Consider the following 13,977-nt stretch of genomic DNA (forward strand, 5'->3'; position numbering starts at 1 on the left):
AGTGAATTTTATTCCTAATTTCCATGTATTTTCCTGTCTAGCCCACTTTCTAATCTGATACTGAACTTCCCTGTGGAATTTTTAAACATGTGTGATAGGTCATGTTTTTTAAATTTCTCTCATCTGTGTCTACCTAAGCAAAGCAAACTGAATTTTAATAGATAAGTAGATTGTATCTCATTCAACTATTTGAGTGTATTTCCAAAAGCTTTTCACTCCGGAATACCAAATCATCATTGAGCCATCCTGCAAAAATCAAATCATAATTTGATATAATCAAAACACAATTATTTTCATATAATCAAAACTGCTGCTGTGCACTGCTGCTACGGTTATACGCCCCAACTTTGCCACCTGCAAAGCACAACACTTACAGCTGTGCACAGGAAGGCAACGCTGGAAAAGATGACTCGCATTAAAAGTTTCATAACAATTGCTCTCAGTTCAAATACTTTTTATATTATTCTATTTATAGCCATATAAGAATTTTAAAAAAATAGATTTATTTGCAGAGTAATCGAACTAGACTTTTTCATCTTTTGTGAATCAAAACGAAGTTTTGGTGGCGTCATTGGCCTACAGAAAGAAAAGAATGGCAGAGGAATGAGGAGGACCTGCAAACAAGGCTGTCAAGCCCAGCCATTTAAGCATCCTGAATCTGGCCTTAACTAGACACTATATTCAACCACAGAGAACGGAATTAACTCAATGCAGCTCTCACCTGTTTAGTTTTTTCTAAACACAGTACTTCCTTTCAGACCACGCTTTCTTTCTAATCGCACTACGGCGATACTCGATGGGCAGGTACCTATCAAAGTACCCATTTGGTTACGCTATCTGGAGGCAGACTGTACCGTTCTTAACGCTGTTCTTTTTTGGATTACCAAAGCTGTCAAGAAATTAAAAGGCAGTTAGCTACCTCCGGGGTTCGGGGTTTTTAACAGCTATGTACGGACAGCGTTGCTTACTTCGCAGTGTCGCTTATACCCTACGGGGACTCTGATAACGAAGCAGTGGTCGTGTCTGCCTACCCGCAGAAGACGACTCTCCTCAGGAGGGCCCCCTCGGTGGGCACGGCCCGGCTGCCCTCACCCGAACCAAGGCCAACTCCTTCCTTTCCTTCCCACCCGCGCCCCGCTCACCGGGTCTCGGCAAAGCACCCTCGGCACGACTCGCAACTCCCGACGACCTCCAGCCAGGGCTGGACCCTCCGCTTCCACGCCTGCTCCCGAGCACACAACGCCTCGGCGGGAAACGTACGTTTTAAATCCGAGCGCTTAAGCACGCCGGTTGTACTGCCGGGGGCTCGCCCGCCCAGCTTCCCTGGAAGCGACGGCCCCTTCGGCGGGACACACACACCCACGCCCACCCCCACGAAGTGCTCGCCCCGATCTCCGGGCCCGGCCTCGGGGGCGTCCCCGCAGCCCGCGCAGGTGAGGGCGGCCCCGCCGGGGCGGGGCGGGCCGGGGCGGGCCGGGGGGGCGGCTCCGGTCGCGCCGCAGGAAGCACCGCCCGCGCCCCTTCCTCCTCCTCCTCCTCCTCCTCCTCCTCCTCCTCCTCCTCCGCCCGCCTCCCCGCGGCGGCGGCTTGGCGATGCAGCAGTACTTCTCCCTGGCTGACTGCGACGTGATGGGCTTCGACCTGGACCACACGCTCTGCCGCTACCACCTCCCGCAGAGCGCACGGGTGAGTGCGGGCCGGGCCGGGCCGGGGCGGCACGGCACGGTACGGTACGGTACGGTAGGGCACGGCACGGCCTGGGAGCCGCGGGCCGGGGCCCCTCCGCTCCGCCCCCCTGGCCGCCGGCTGCCCAAGCGGAGGGGAAAGTGCCGGAGAGCAGCGCGGCCGGTCCCGGGGGGGTGCGGGGGCCGGGACCCCCGAGCCTGCCGGCTCAGGTACCCGCGGAGAAACCTAAAAAGCGAAGAGAAACGCAAGTGCCTGTCTCGCCGGCCGCTTCCCCGGCAGGCCTCTGCCCGAGCGGAGGGGACAGCCATGTCTTCGTCTTCCTCGCAAATGGTGCTTCTTGAGAGCTTTCCGAACTGTAGCGGCGCTGAGAAAAAGGTAGAGCCTTCCTCCCCGCCCCCCCCCCCCGCCCCCAGCCAAATCTAGAGATGCCGCGGACAGAGTTGGAAGTCCGCAGCACTTTCGACAGGCGACCTTTGCAAACTTACTGGTGCTTAAAATAAAACGCCGAGCTTAAAAGGCGCTCGGCATCTCTGCCCTAGCCCTCCTGTCCCTTACGGCGGGGGACTACTGTCATGTGCTGTGCCTTCCCGCCCTTGGCACTTCTTTTTGTTTTTTGTTTTTTTTTCCGACTGGCGCATTTGAAGCTCCCTGATAATCTTTCATTGACTCGTCCTTCTTTGTCAGGGCTTTGTCGCCGAGCTATCTTGTGTCACAGATGCCCATGGTGTCTCCCTTTCCCCTTTTATTTGCCTCCGTCCACCTACAGTATGTTTTGCGCTGCGTGGGACTCCTACACTAATTGCAAGATGCTTCTGAATTTGGGATAGAAATGAGTTTATGAGCGTTCCGTTTATAAATAGGCACAGCTCAGTGCGTCCTGCCTTGAAAAATTGCATTGCTTTCTTTAGCTGTGAGTGACTTTCTGTAGAGAGGCATCTTTCTTACAAAAGAGGGTTCAATAGTAGCAAGTTATAAACTGTATGTGCTCTTAAGTTCCTGCTGGAAACTATAGGCTTACCTTCCATGTTCTTTCTGTTATGCCACACGCGTTACATCTTATGCAGGCACATTCTTCCTGATAAGAATTTTGTCCAATGAAGGCAAACATTAGACAACTGATAACTAGAAGAGTTTTAAAAAAAAAAAAAAAAAAAAAATCACAAACCAAAAAATACCCAGTTAACAAAACGGAGAAAAAATGAAAACATTCACTAAACTTAGTTCACTCTTCATCTTCTCACAGCACATAGACTGACTGACGCACGCCCATTGCATGCCTTCTTGTCTGTAGGAAATAAAAAATACTTTAAGAGGCTGACAGGCACAGCTGAAGAGGCAGTTAGTTCTCACTATTTCAGTGTTGGCCTTCATATTAGTCTTTCTCAGACATTCATATTCATTCCAAGAGCAGCTTTTGTAATTAAAAAAAAAGGCCAGGGAACAGCTTTAATGAAAGAACCATCACAAAAAGGGAGTGATTACTATTTTTGGATGGGACTTAAGGACCTGGCAGCATCTACGTGGATCTTCTTGTACAACTTTACCAGCACATTACATTAATAATCGCTGACTGTTGTACCTGGCTTTAACAGTGTTCTTTCTGAACTTAGAAGTAGTAAAAACTTGCTTAGTAGTTGCCTGTTTCCTTCAAAACATGTTCCTTTGAATACTTTTAAAATGGCCCCTGAGGATGGTTGTTTATTGGTTTGGAAGCTGTTTATTGAGCCTTGGTAACCGTGACATTTGAAATTAAAAAACAAAACAAAAAAAGATTGGGGAGGGGGAAGTAGTGACTAGTCTTAAGTACTTACCACCTTGGTTTCCCAACAGTCATGAAGCACAGGGGCAATGAGGTAGAATGCTGTAAACTTGGTCATGCTGGACACACTGCATCAGAACTGTTGTGTGAGCATCTTGAGCTGTTTTCCAGCCATGACAGAAATAACCTCGGGCACTATTTCCCAGTAGTGGAGACAGTGGGACGGGGCCCTTAGCTCCCTGGTTTCATTTCGCTTAGGAGGCGCTAACAATTGCATCTTGCCACTTGCCAGGGAAGCAGTATCTTTCGTCTCACTTAATCAATATAGTTAACGCATGTATTTTTTCATTTGTAGCTAATATATGATAGTTTTGCCCAGTATCTGGTAACGGAGAAGGGTTACGACAAAGACTTGCTGACTCTAGCTCCAGACAGCTTAGACTTCTGGTGAGTACGTTGAAAATAACATAAATTTTCTTCATAACTTCCTTTATGCTCTAACTTTTACAAAGCTTGGAAAACAGCTGCTCTTATTAGGCGATTGTTGTTATGATTGTCAAGCCCAATAGTTAAATCCAAAATTGCAGTTTTAAATACTTGTTCGAACAAGTATTTGTCATGAGATACTTCTAATGTGGTATTTTGAAGAGAGAACTGACCACCCAGGCTTGCTTTGTCTGTGCTTCTAACTGTCTAGATACAAGCCTTTTAGTCTGTCTTACTCTTTTTTACGTATCTCCTTTGTCTTCTACCTTCAATGCAACTGGTAAATCCAGTAACCATCAGAATTTAGTCATTTTTATCTCGACAGATGTGGGTTGGTTTGTGTAAGGCAGAATAATCCGAACAGCCTTCTGAGGAAAGGTGACATGCCAGGAGGTAGCCCTTGGGTGGCAGGTCAGCCACAAACCTGTGATGCAAAAGACTGAAATGCAAGTTCCTGCTCTGAGCTCAGTGGCCTCTGAGCAGGAGCTTGAATGTGAATCTCCGATCTTCCAACTTTAATAGGTTGGCCCTATCTAGGCCACAGGGGTAGGGGCTTGAAGGCCTGGTAATCACTAAATTTTTTAGGAGTAACACAGGGGCTTTTTTAAGTAATGTATGCATTATTGTGTAATGGTTTCGATCAGTTGCTTTTACAATTCAGTATTTGACTGGACGGTTTCCAAAGGGATCAATTTCAACTTTCATAAGACAAGCAACGTATCTGTATTTCTCATATTTTGAGGCCTCTGGTGCATGAAATCCTTTAAGAACTAGATATCTCTGCCTCGGTCCCTTATTGGAGCCGGAGGTTCATTAACATGGACCTACAAGCCCACAGTGCTGGTAGCTCTGTGTCAGTGCTACTCACCCAGGTGTCATTTGTGAAAGGCTGGGGTTTGCTTGCAGCCTTCATGGCGTATCTTCTTTCCTTTGGGTACCTTATAACAGAGGATGAAGGTGCCATTACTTTTTCAGTCTCACTTATTCATTATTATTCTAGCCACTGAACTCTGAATTAGTTGAATTTACATTTGCTTAGGTTGTTTGAAAAATTATCTGAAAGGTACAGATTTACTAGGAGAGGTAGGAACTCTTGTTGACAGCGTAGGACAGACACCCAACTCTTCAGCTTTGTAGTGCTGGCTAGCATGGCAATGCTTCTGCTTCACGTGTTGCTTGGATATTGAGTTGCCTCATTTAGAACGATGTTCTACCCCTCTCTCCCTTAATAATTGGTGTTATCAGTCTAGTAATAATAAGTAGGGGAGTTGCCACTAAGAAAAAAATACATTTCTTTAATAGAAGTGGCTTAAATATCACATTTCTTAGTTGTATATGTTTGGACCTTAATCCTCCAACCTTATCTATATGAACAGTCACTGAACTCACTGAACAATGGAACTGGATTTATTTAGTAGGAATTTGCTATGTAAGTGAAATCCGGTCCTCATTGTAGTAATATGTATTTGCATATATAGAGCATTGTTCAAACATGGAAGTATTTGAAGGGTTGCGACTTCGTTGTTTTTGTGTAGCATCATTGTATAGCTTCCGTAACTGCATTTCACTGATATATAACAAGGCATTCCTCTGAAAGCATTAATTGTTTGTTTCTTCCTTAAAATAAAATTATTCTTAGTTGCAAAGGCTTGGTGTTGGACATTGAAGAAGGAGACTTCCTGAAACTTGCAGAAGATGGAACAGTTTTAAGGTAATATTGACAATAAGTTTATATTGTTAAATGAACACCAAAATTTTAACCTCTTTCTGAAAGCCATCTCTCAGTTTTATTAAATATTTAAAATACTAATTTCAGCATACATTCGTTAACTGGATGTAAAAGTTTAAATACTCTTTGGCAGTGTGACACTCAGTTTCTCTTAATGTTACATATGCAGTCTTTTCGTAATATTTCCACGTTAGCTGCTAGTAAAGAATGTATCATTTTTAGTAAACTTCTAAGACTCTGAGGGCATACTGATACTGAAAGTAAATTCACATTTTCAGTGGCTACCAATGCACTCTTTGTCCAGTTCTGCTAGGATCCGGGGTAAGGTTTTTCTTTGGATTATGAGTAACCTGACTCAGAGTCAGTGCTAATGACTAATGCTAATGATGGGAGCACTATTATCTTTGTACCGTACATGTTCAAAATTCTGCAGGCTTACAATGTGTAATTTAAATAGCCTGAGGTAAATTTAACACAAACTGACACATTCTCTTTCAAATTTCTGGGTTTTTTTCCTCCTAAAAGCTATATTTTGCCTGCAGTCATCATTTCAGTACATTCTTAGTTCCTCTTTCCCTCCTTTTTTTAAACATAGAAGACTGCTATTTTGAATCGCAAATCTGAAAAGTAAATACACCTAAAGTATATCAATCCCAGTCCCATTTCCCACTTATTTTTGTCCAAAATGAAAATGTTTGACTTAGTACGCAAGATAGACTCTACTGTTTTTTTCTGATAGCATGTGGGAGAAGGAGCTTGAAGATGCTAGGGAAAATCTGATCTCATTGAAAGAAGGGAAGAAATACCTGTGAGTCTCTGCTGTGTATCCCGAAATTCGTTAGTACCATGAATTTCGGAGTACAAAATGCAGAATTCAAGACTAGAGGGTATACCGCATTAAAGGGAGCAGTAGTACAGGATTACTTCTAGCATTGCCTGCATTTGCTTCAAAACTGGAGTCTGCGTTCCTTTGGGGCCCAGTTTGGTGATCAAACTAGTTGATTTTTAATTCCTAAAAAGGCTTGTGCATACTTCTGTATTAGACAGCTGCTTGCAGGGCTCAAACTAGCACTTTTCCATAGTTCTGCTCTGCAATCTGTGAATGTTACCAGGTTTCAGAATGATGTATAGGCTTTCTGCACTGTGTTTTATTGTGCAGTGTATATTGATAGTTCAAGTATAGCGAGTGTCCTCACACAATTGAGAACATTCAAGCGATAGAGTGATTGTGTTAGCAGGTGAGGCACAGCAGCTGTGCTCCCAGCCAACCAAACTGTAGTGTACTAAGGCTTTTATTGAGGACTGTAATGTATATGATAAAAGCTTAGGCCCTGGGAAACTTCTAAGTTATAAAAAGAGTTACTTTTGATCAACTTGCATGCACCTCAGTATTCAGTTGCAAAGCATTACTTTGCAGAAGGAGTAGTTTGGCTGTTTTCAACTTTTTTTTTTTTCTTTTTTTAAATAACTTAATGCACAAATAGGGCAAGCCATGGTACAAAGAGCATGACATCCGAAGAGATCTTGGAGACATATGGAAGGAGGGAGTGGAAGCATTTTAATACAGTCAGTGGAATGGTTTCCCGCTCAGGTAGCTATAACTTAGCATGTCCTCTTCTTTGAAATTGCTCTGATCCCTTCAGTGCCTCATACTGTTAGTTCTTACCACAAATATTTAAAAATACTTGAGCTGAGAATTACTGGAATGGGTAAATGTTTTGGGGAAGAGTTGTTTGGTTTTTTGTTTTGGTTTTGTGGTGGTTTTTTTTTTCCAACTTCTAATACTAGAGTTCAACTTAAATTTAGGTCACCAATGAGACAAATGAGCTGACATAGGAGTGTTTTGGTTATAGAGATGGGCACATTGTGCCTTGATGACGTAGACTGAGATTACTAGCCTATCTCATTTAGGATGTATTTGGCAAATCTTAAATTTTTCTTAATTGTTGACTCATTGCCGTCAGTGCTGTTACTAGAGGCCTAGGTGCAGGTGCAAAGAACAGAGTGGGTCTGGAAACAAAACTTCTCCTGCAACTGAAGTTTCTTGCGTTTAAGATGGGAGTCGCTTTGAAGGCACTGTGGCTAGGTTTGTGTTCTTGCTCTGTGCTTCCTCTCCATTTGATCTTGGCGATTGTGAGTAATACACGTAAAGTGCTCAGTTAAGTTGCATCATCCTATGTAATGGAGATATTTTCCTTGAGTTTTGCTGACATAGACTTGTTTTTGATGCTTATTCTAAACTGCAGGGTAGAAGAGAAAGGTATCCTTTGGTCATACAGCAAATGTGCATTTCTTATTATTGAAAAGTGCACTTGGTCTCTCTTGTGAATGTTGGTCCCTGTTTTGCTGACTTGTTCCTTAATATACCTAAGAGACGGCACAGACAAGATCATGAATACAAAAAAAAAAAAATCACTGGTTAAGTAATTTGACTCGTCGGAAAGAGTTGTTGAATGTGACCTCAGTCTGGGGGGACATTTGCACCCTCCTGACTTAGTTCTGTTTTGCGGGTTCATGTAATAATGTGGGCATGCTTCCCCTTGGGCTAAGGTACTGTCTGCAGCATGTGTGTGCAAAGGACAAGACTATGTGTAAGACCTGTCCAAATATTTCTGAAACAACTTCTCAAACCCTTTCTTTGTGTTTCCACTGCTAGGGAAATAGATATTTTGGAAGAGTTGAATGATACTGTCCCGACTCTTAAAACTCATGGTTCTTCCCCATCTCTTCCACCTTAACTTTTAGAACCTTAAAATGTATTTTCAAAATATTACTGCCTTGATACCGGTGAACAGCTTTCAGTTGCCAATGATGTGAATCAGAAGTGGGAATGAAGACTGACAAAGATTGGGAAGCAGATAATGCTTATTATCAGTAAAATCCAAATAGGAGCTTATATTATTATTTAAATGTATTTTTTATTTGTGATTAAAGCATACAATATGGATTAAAAAAAAGTAGAATTTTTTTTATTATTTTTTTCCAGCTAAATACTATTTGTATGATAATTATTTTGACCTGCCAGGAGCTCTCTTGTGTGCAAGGGTTGTGGACAGCTTAGATCAGGTAAGAACTGGTTTGAAACTAAGTATTGCATTATCTTTCTCTTCCCCCGCTACACTTGCATGCATTATTAAAAGCATACAAATAGCATATTGAACAACATCACCGTCTTTAGCTTTTTTTCTTGTTTGGAATTTTTCATGTTGGACTTCGTGTATTAAAGCTGTCTCTGAAGATAATTGTGAGCTACATGGCATGTTCAGAATAAATGTACTTCCACCAGAGGGCACAAATAACTAGGATACGAATAGAAATGCACTGTTTTCTCAAGTTTACGCCGTGATATGTAGAATATAGCTCTTAAAATCTCCGTTAATTATACTTGATGATACTTGAATTAAATCTAATGCAAGTCTTCTGAGTAACATGGTTTGCTAATTTGCTAGGTGTTAATGAGTTGAAAGCTTCATTCCATCCTTTTTAAAATTTGTTTTTGTCTTAAATTTATTGATCTATGTACACAGATGTAAATACACCTCTAGAATACTATCCTTTTTTTTTTCTCTGCTAAACAGTAAGTTAAATTCTCAAGGTGGAAAATACAATTGCTTGAACCTTTTTCAGTAATTTTTAGATAGATAGAATGTCCTAAATCCGACCTTTGAAGTTTGACGCTAGTTGATTTGGTTGTGTTAAAGAAGGCTTGAATCTTAACTTGTGTGCAGCTTGGGGGTGGGAGAGTGTTCTTCTCATACAGTAAGTATATTGGTGTCAAAAGAGTACTGATGTAATCTTAAAGGTACCAAAGCGCTGCAGCACTGAAAATTGCCAATACTAAACTTTTGCAGAGTGAAATTCAGAGCTGTGAGATGGGTATCTGGGATTCCTTTGGGTATCAGCTGAATTGATGCTTTAGCCTCCACTCCAAAATAGCATGCTGAGTAGATTGCTGGCTAAGTCCAAGTGCTGCATGAAGAGTTAGCTAAAGCTAGCTTATCGGGAAGCACTGAGGACAGGTGCACCATAACACTCTTAATTTTGTGATTAATCTCCTTCCTCTAAGCTGTTCACGGCTTACAACCCTGTCTCAGATGTAACACCTGTATTGTATTACTTTATTTTATATTTAATTTAGACTTGGCACAAATCACCTGCTTATTGAGAGAGAAAGCATGTCATAGCATGTGTGTAATAAGCTTTCACATTCAGTTACCAGTTCACGAGCTGAAGCACTGACCCTGGATCAGTGCTGTCTTCAGCCAGAGAGAATTAAACCTGTCCCATTTCTCCAGAGAGCTACCAGAAGTGGGTCGTGCACCCTCTTTATCAGCTAGCAGTTCTTGAATATTTTACTGGATGTTGGCCCAGTTTCAACAAGAGGGCTACAGTTATTCCCTGGAAGGTTAGCATCAGACGGGTGAGACGGATGCAAGGCAGGAGGTGGTAGGCCTCTCCAGCACTCATGCCTGCAAAACGCTGCATCCTGACGGTTAAAAACAATCACAATTTCCTCTTCCACATTTCTAAAAGGAGGTGGAGGCTTCTTTTTCCTGTTCTGGGAGCCTGTTTAGTAAGGGCTATTTTCTTACCATTTCCAGACAACATTGTAGGATCAGGAAAGCTTGCTACTGGAAACAGATGGGAGAACTGCTAGGTTTGGATTCAAAATGGGTTTAGACATAAGTTGGATGCTGGACTGCTCTACACTGTTAAAAATGAATCTGCTTTTGCAGTGTCCAGAGCCAGAACTCTTACGTGTTTTCAGACAAAGCAGAGGAGCTTCTCGGTGTTTTGGATCTTCACATTGAAAAGCTACACAAAATACCGCTTTGTCTGATAGTTCAGCTAACGAAATCACATTTGATAATCACACCAAAATCATGGTGGACTGCGTGGGCATGCGCACAGTTTTCTCTTCGCTTTCTGGGAATTGTTCTGTTTTCTTTTAAGTCTCATATGCAACAGCTGTGGATTTGCAAGGAATTAGTTTGACTGAGCTTAGTCTTCCCTGAGGTCAAATGTGGTGAAGGAAGTGCACCCACTTTTAAACGAGTACCCATCTGTCCTCAAAACAGCACTCTGAAGAGCTGTTAGCTCATTGCACTGATTTTCGAAAAGAAACAAAGAAAAAAAAAAACCCATAACACCAAACTAAGGAGCAAGTCAGCCATGTGGAGTATGAGGGGAGCAGACAGTTGAATCTGTCTCAAGGTTAAAGCTAGCGTAGGCTAGTGCTATGGCCACTAGACACATAGGTGCTCCCCAGCATCTCCTGAACATGGCTTTGAATAATGACCTTGGTTAGCAGCTAAATGAAGTTTGACATATATGAAACCTTTTGTCTTTATTAGTTCTTTTATGTAGTTCTGTGGCAGTTTGCTATAGGAATGGATTAAAAAAAAAAATTGAAAGCCACAGCATTGTATCTTTCCTGCTCTTACCCTGCAGAGCTGGTGGATGATAAGCAGACTGCCATAGTGCTCGTCAGTCATGCACAAAAGGCCTTGCTTGTGTGACTTGCTAGTTGTGAAATTAAGGGCGGACCATTCCTCTGGAAGCCTCCATGGCAGATTAGGCCTGATGTAACAGTTTACTTCAGTACATACAAACTACATATTCTTGGCTGGCGATGTTAAAGGTTTTTTTGGTTGTTTTGTTTTTTGGGGTTTTTTTTTAGTTTCTGAATGTTTCCCTCTCCATAAAATGCTTTGTGCTTACAAAATGGGTCATCGTTCGGGTGTCAGTGCGGTGGTCAGGACACACAGGGCAGCAATGCTGTGACATCTGTTAAACGGTTGCCTTGAAATTTATCCTAAAGTAGGTGTGGAAGGCCTGGAACAACACTACAAAGATACTTTCCGAGGCATACAAACTCAGAGAGACTGTACCGCCCACTTTACTGCGGCCGGGTTACCCTGTAACTCTGAGCACCTCTTACAGGCTCCATAGCTGATCCTCTGCTCTGGAATTGCATCTGTTGAATTCAGCATTCCTAAAATTTGTGAAGTTTGAGAGTGCTGTGGGGCTCAGCTGGTTGAGAAGCTTTTCCTCTCCCTTGGCGAGGCGCTGAAAGGGCGGTTGAGGTCAGCTGGAGCAGTTCGGTGCCTGGGCAGCTTTCTAGGAACGGCGAGAGACTGTTCGCAAGCACCGATCGCCTTCCCCTGTCCTGCTGCCAGGGCTGGGGTTTGGCAGTCTCCAGAGGACAATGCAATGCCGTGCCGCCCAGCCTGGCTTCTGGATGAGCGTTTTATACGGTGTTTGGGTGGAGTTGTTGGCAGGAGGGCATTACCTCTAAATTATAGTGAAGGGGTTTGCCAGTTCTGAGGGTGGAAGGTGATAGTAGTGCCAGGCTGCAGATAATGTCAACCTGCTAATTAAGTACAGAATCTGTAGCTCTAGGCACTTCTTTTTCCCAAATGTCAGTGGGATGCCTCATGCATTAAGTTGCTGTTCTGTCTAATGCCCTGCTTTGCTGTAACATTTTGGAGTTCCTCACAAATATGAATTCTTTCTCCTTTCCCTTTCCTCCCCCCGCCTCCACCATAACCTCCTGGAGTAGGGAGATAATGTATTTGCGGTTACCCAAAGTTAAGCTGGGTACTACTGAGTCCTGATGTCCCAAATCCTACTGCCTAAGACCATTTTACTCCAAATGCTTTTGTTTATTAATGGCATTGCTGTCACTGTTTCAATACGAAAGCTCAAAATAGCTGATACTTGATATAATGACTAGGTTCCTTTTGACACTTACAGCATGATGGTCAGAAAAAATATGACTTCTGGAAGGACATGGTGGCTGCTATCCAGCATAATTATAAAATATCAGCTTTCAAAGGTAAGTGGGTTCACTGAAAACTTACTATAATAGCTGAAAATATTACATGTGCTTCCCAGAGCAAATACATTTTCAAGCACACTGTAGGGTACTCAACACAGCTTTTACTTTTCAGGCTTACAAATAGTTGTATAACAGACACATGCTTATCCTGGAATAGAACATCTTTATCACTACTGTTGCTATTTCATTTAGCTGAAACTGTTTTGCTATCTTCAAAAGCATTTGTGATGTGCTACTTCACTGAATTTAGAAGAAAAATGGTTTCTTACCATGATTGTATGGTAATGTGGACATCCTTGAACGGTATTTTGATTCTATTCCTTATGTTCTTGTAATCATAAATAAAATCAGAAATGCACTGGGAAAAAAAATAAATTACTAACTAATATTTGATAATTTTCTTTAGCGCTCTAGTTTTGATAAGAATTCCTCATGTAGTATTGACACAATAGTGAGGTGATTGTTATTTTGTTATAAACTTACTAAAAATTGCAGAGGAATTTTTTTTTTTTTAATAATAGCCTTCCTCCACCCAAAGCCAACATTATAATACCATAACATAAATTAGGGTTGGAAAATATCTTGGATACCCTTCAGCTAGAAATTATTTTCATTCTTTCACAGACTTGACTTCTGAGTTTCTATTAGGCATATAAAATAATTAGTTGATAATAAAAGCTAACCATCTTGTGTGTGCACACAGTTAATTGAATTTATTTTTAACCATGGTTTTTTGTAAGAAGATTATATGCAGCTCAGTTCAGAATTCTGTATCATTTTGATGACAGTATCTTCCAATAGTTACCTCTGTTAATGCAACATCCATGAGGCACAGGTGTAGTTTGGACACTCTTAAAACTTACCTTTTGTTCACCAGAGCTGTACTACTTGCTGTATTCCTTTCAAATATAATTGACAAAATTGTTTCAGAGAAGTTTCAAACAAAAATAGAAGTTGATGTCAGGTTGCATGTTGTAAAAGACAGCAAGGTAACTCCTAAAATGTTTTGTTTGTTGTTACTGTGTTTCCATTGGAGCTTAGAGTGTGATTGGTAGTTAAGAATTCCTTTACAAACTCATCCAGATATGAAATAAATGTATCCTTTGTTTTCTGCTGATATTAAACCAATCGTAATCAGCTGTAACTTTTTTTAGCATTTCTGTTAATTCATTTTTCAAATCATGAAAGCGCTTTGTTTTAAAAGGTGTTGATCATGCAACATTTGGCAAAAAGAATAATTTTTAAGTGTTCTTTGGAAATTAGATCAAACAAAAGTTAAACTCTGATCTTTGAACTCATATAAATAATTGCTTGGGTTTATTTATATACGAGTGCCTGCTTGTGTGCACATGTGTATGTTTATGCGTATACCTACCTATCAGGTACCTATTTGTATATGTAAGCATGGAATCTGCATACAAACAGATGTGGGATATGCTTTAATCCTTTCTAACTCCTATCGGAATTGGTACCTAA

At 41.7% G+C, this 13,977-nt stretch overlaps 1 protein-coding gene across 1 annotated transcript in view; it reads left to right on the top strand.

Annotated features, from left to right (window-relative positions):
- Nucleotides 1-1,540: 1,540 nt before the first annotated feature.
- NT5DC1 (5'-nucleotidase domain containing 1) overlaps nucleotides 1,541-13,977 on the top strand; it is a 149,712-nt gene continuing 137,275 nt past the window's right edge. Inside the window, exons 1-6 of the mRNA XM_030037834.2 lie at nucleotides 1,541-1,686; nucleotides 3,801-3,892; nucleotides 5,571-5,642; nucleotides 7,145-7,251; nucleotides 8,647-8,726; nucleotides 12,417-12,498. Coding sequence (XP_029893694.1) covers nucleotides 1,594-1,686; nucleotides 3,801-3,892; nucleotides 5,571-5,642; nucleotides 7,145-7,251; nucleotides 8,647-8,726; nucleotides 12,417-12,498 — 526 coding nt within the window. The 5' untranslated portion in view covers nucleotides 1,541-1,593. The remainder of the gene's footprint in view (nucleotides 1,687-3,800; nucleotides 3,893-5,570; nucleotides 5,643-7,144; nucleotides 7,252-8,646; nucleotides 8,727-12,416; nucleotides 12,499-13,977) is intronic.

The sequence above is a fragment of the Aquila chrysaetos genome, chromosome 2 (assembly GCF_900496995.4).
Source record: "Aquila chrysaetos chrysaetos chromosome 2, bAquChr1.4, whole genome shotgun sequence".
In the NCBI taxonomy this organism is placed as follows: domain Eukaryota; kingdom Metazoa; phylum Chordata; class Aves; order Accipitriformes; family Accipitridae; genus Aquila; species Aquila chrysaetos.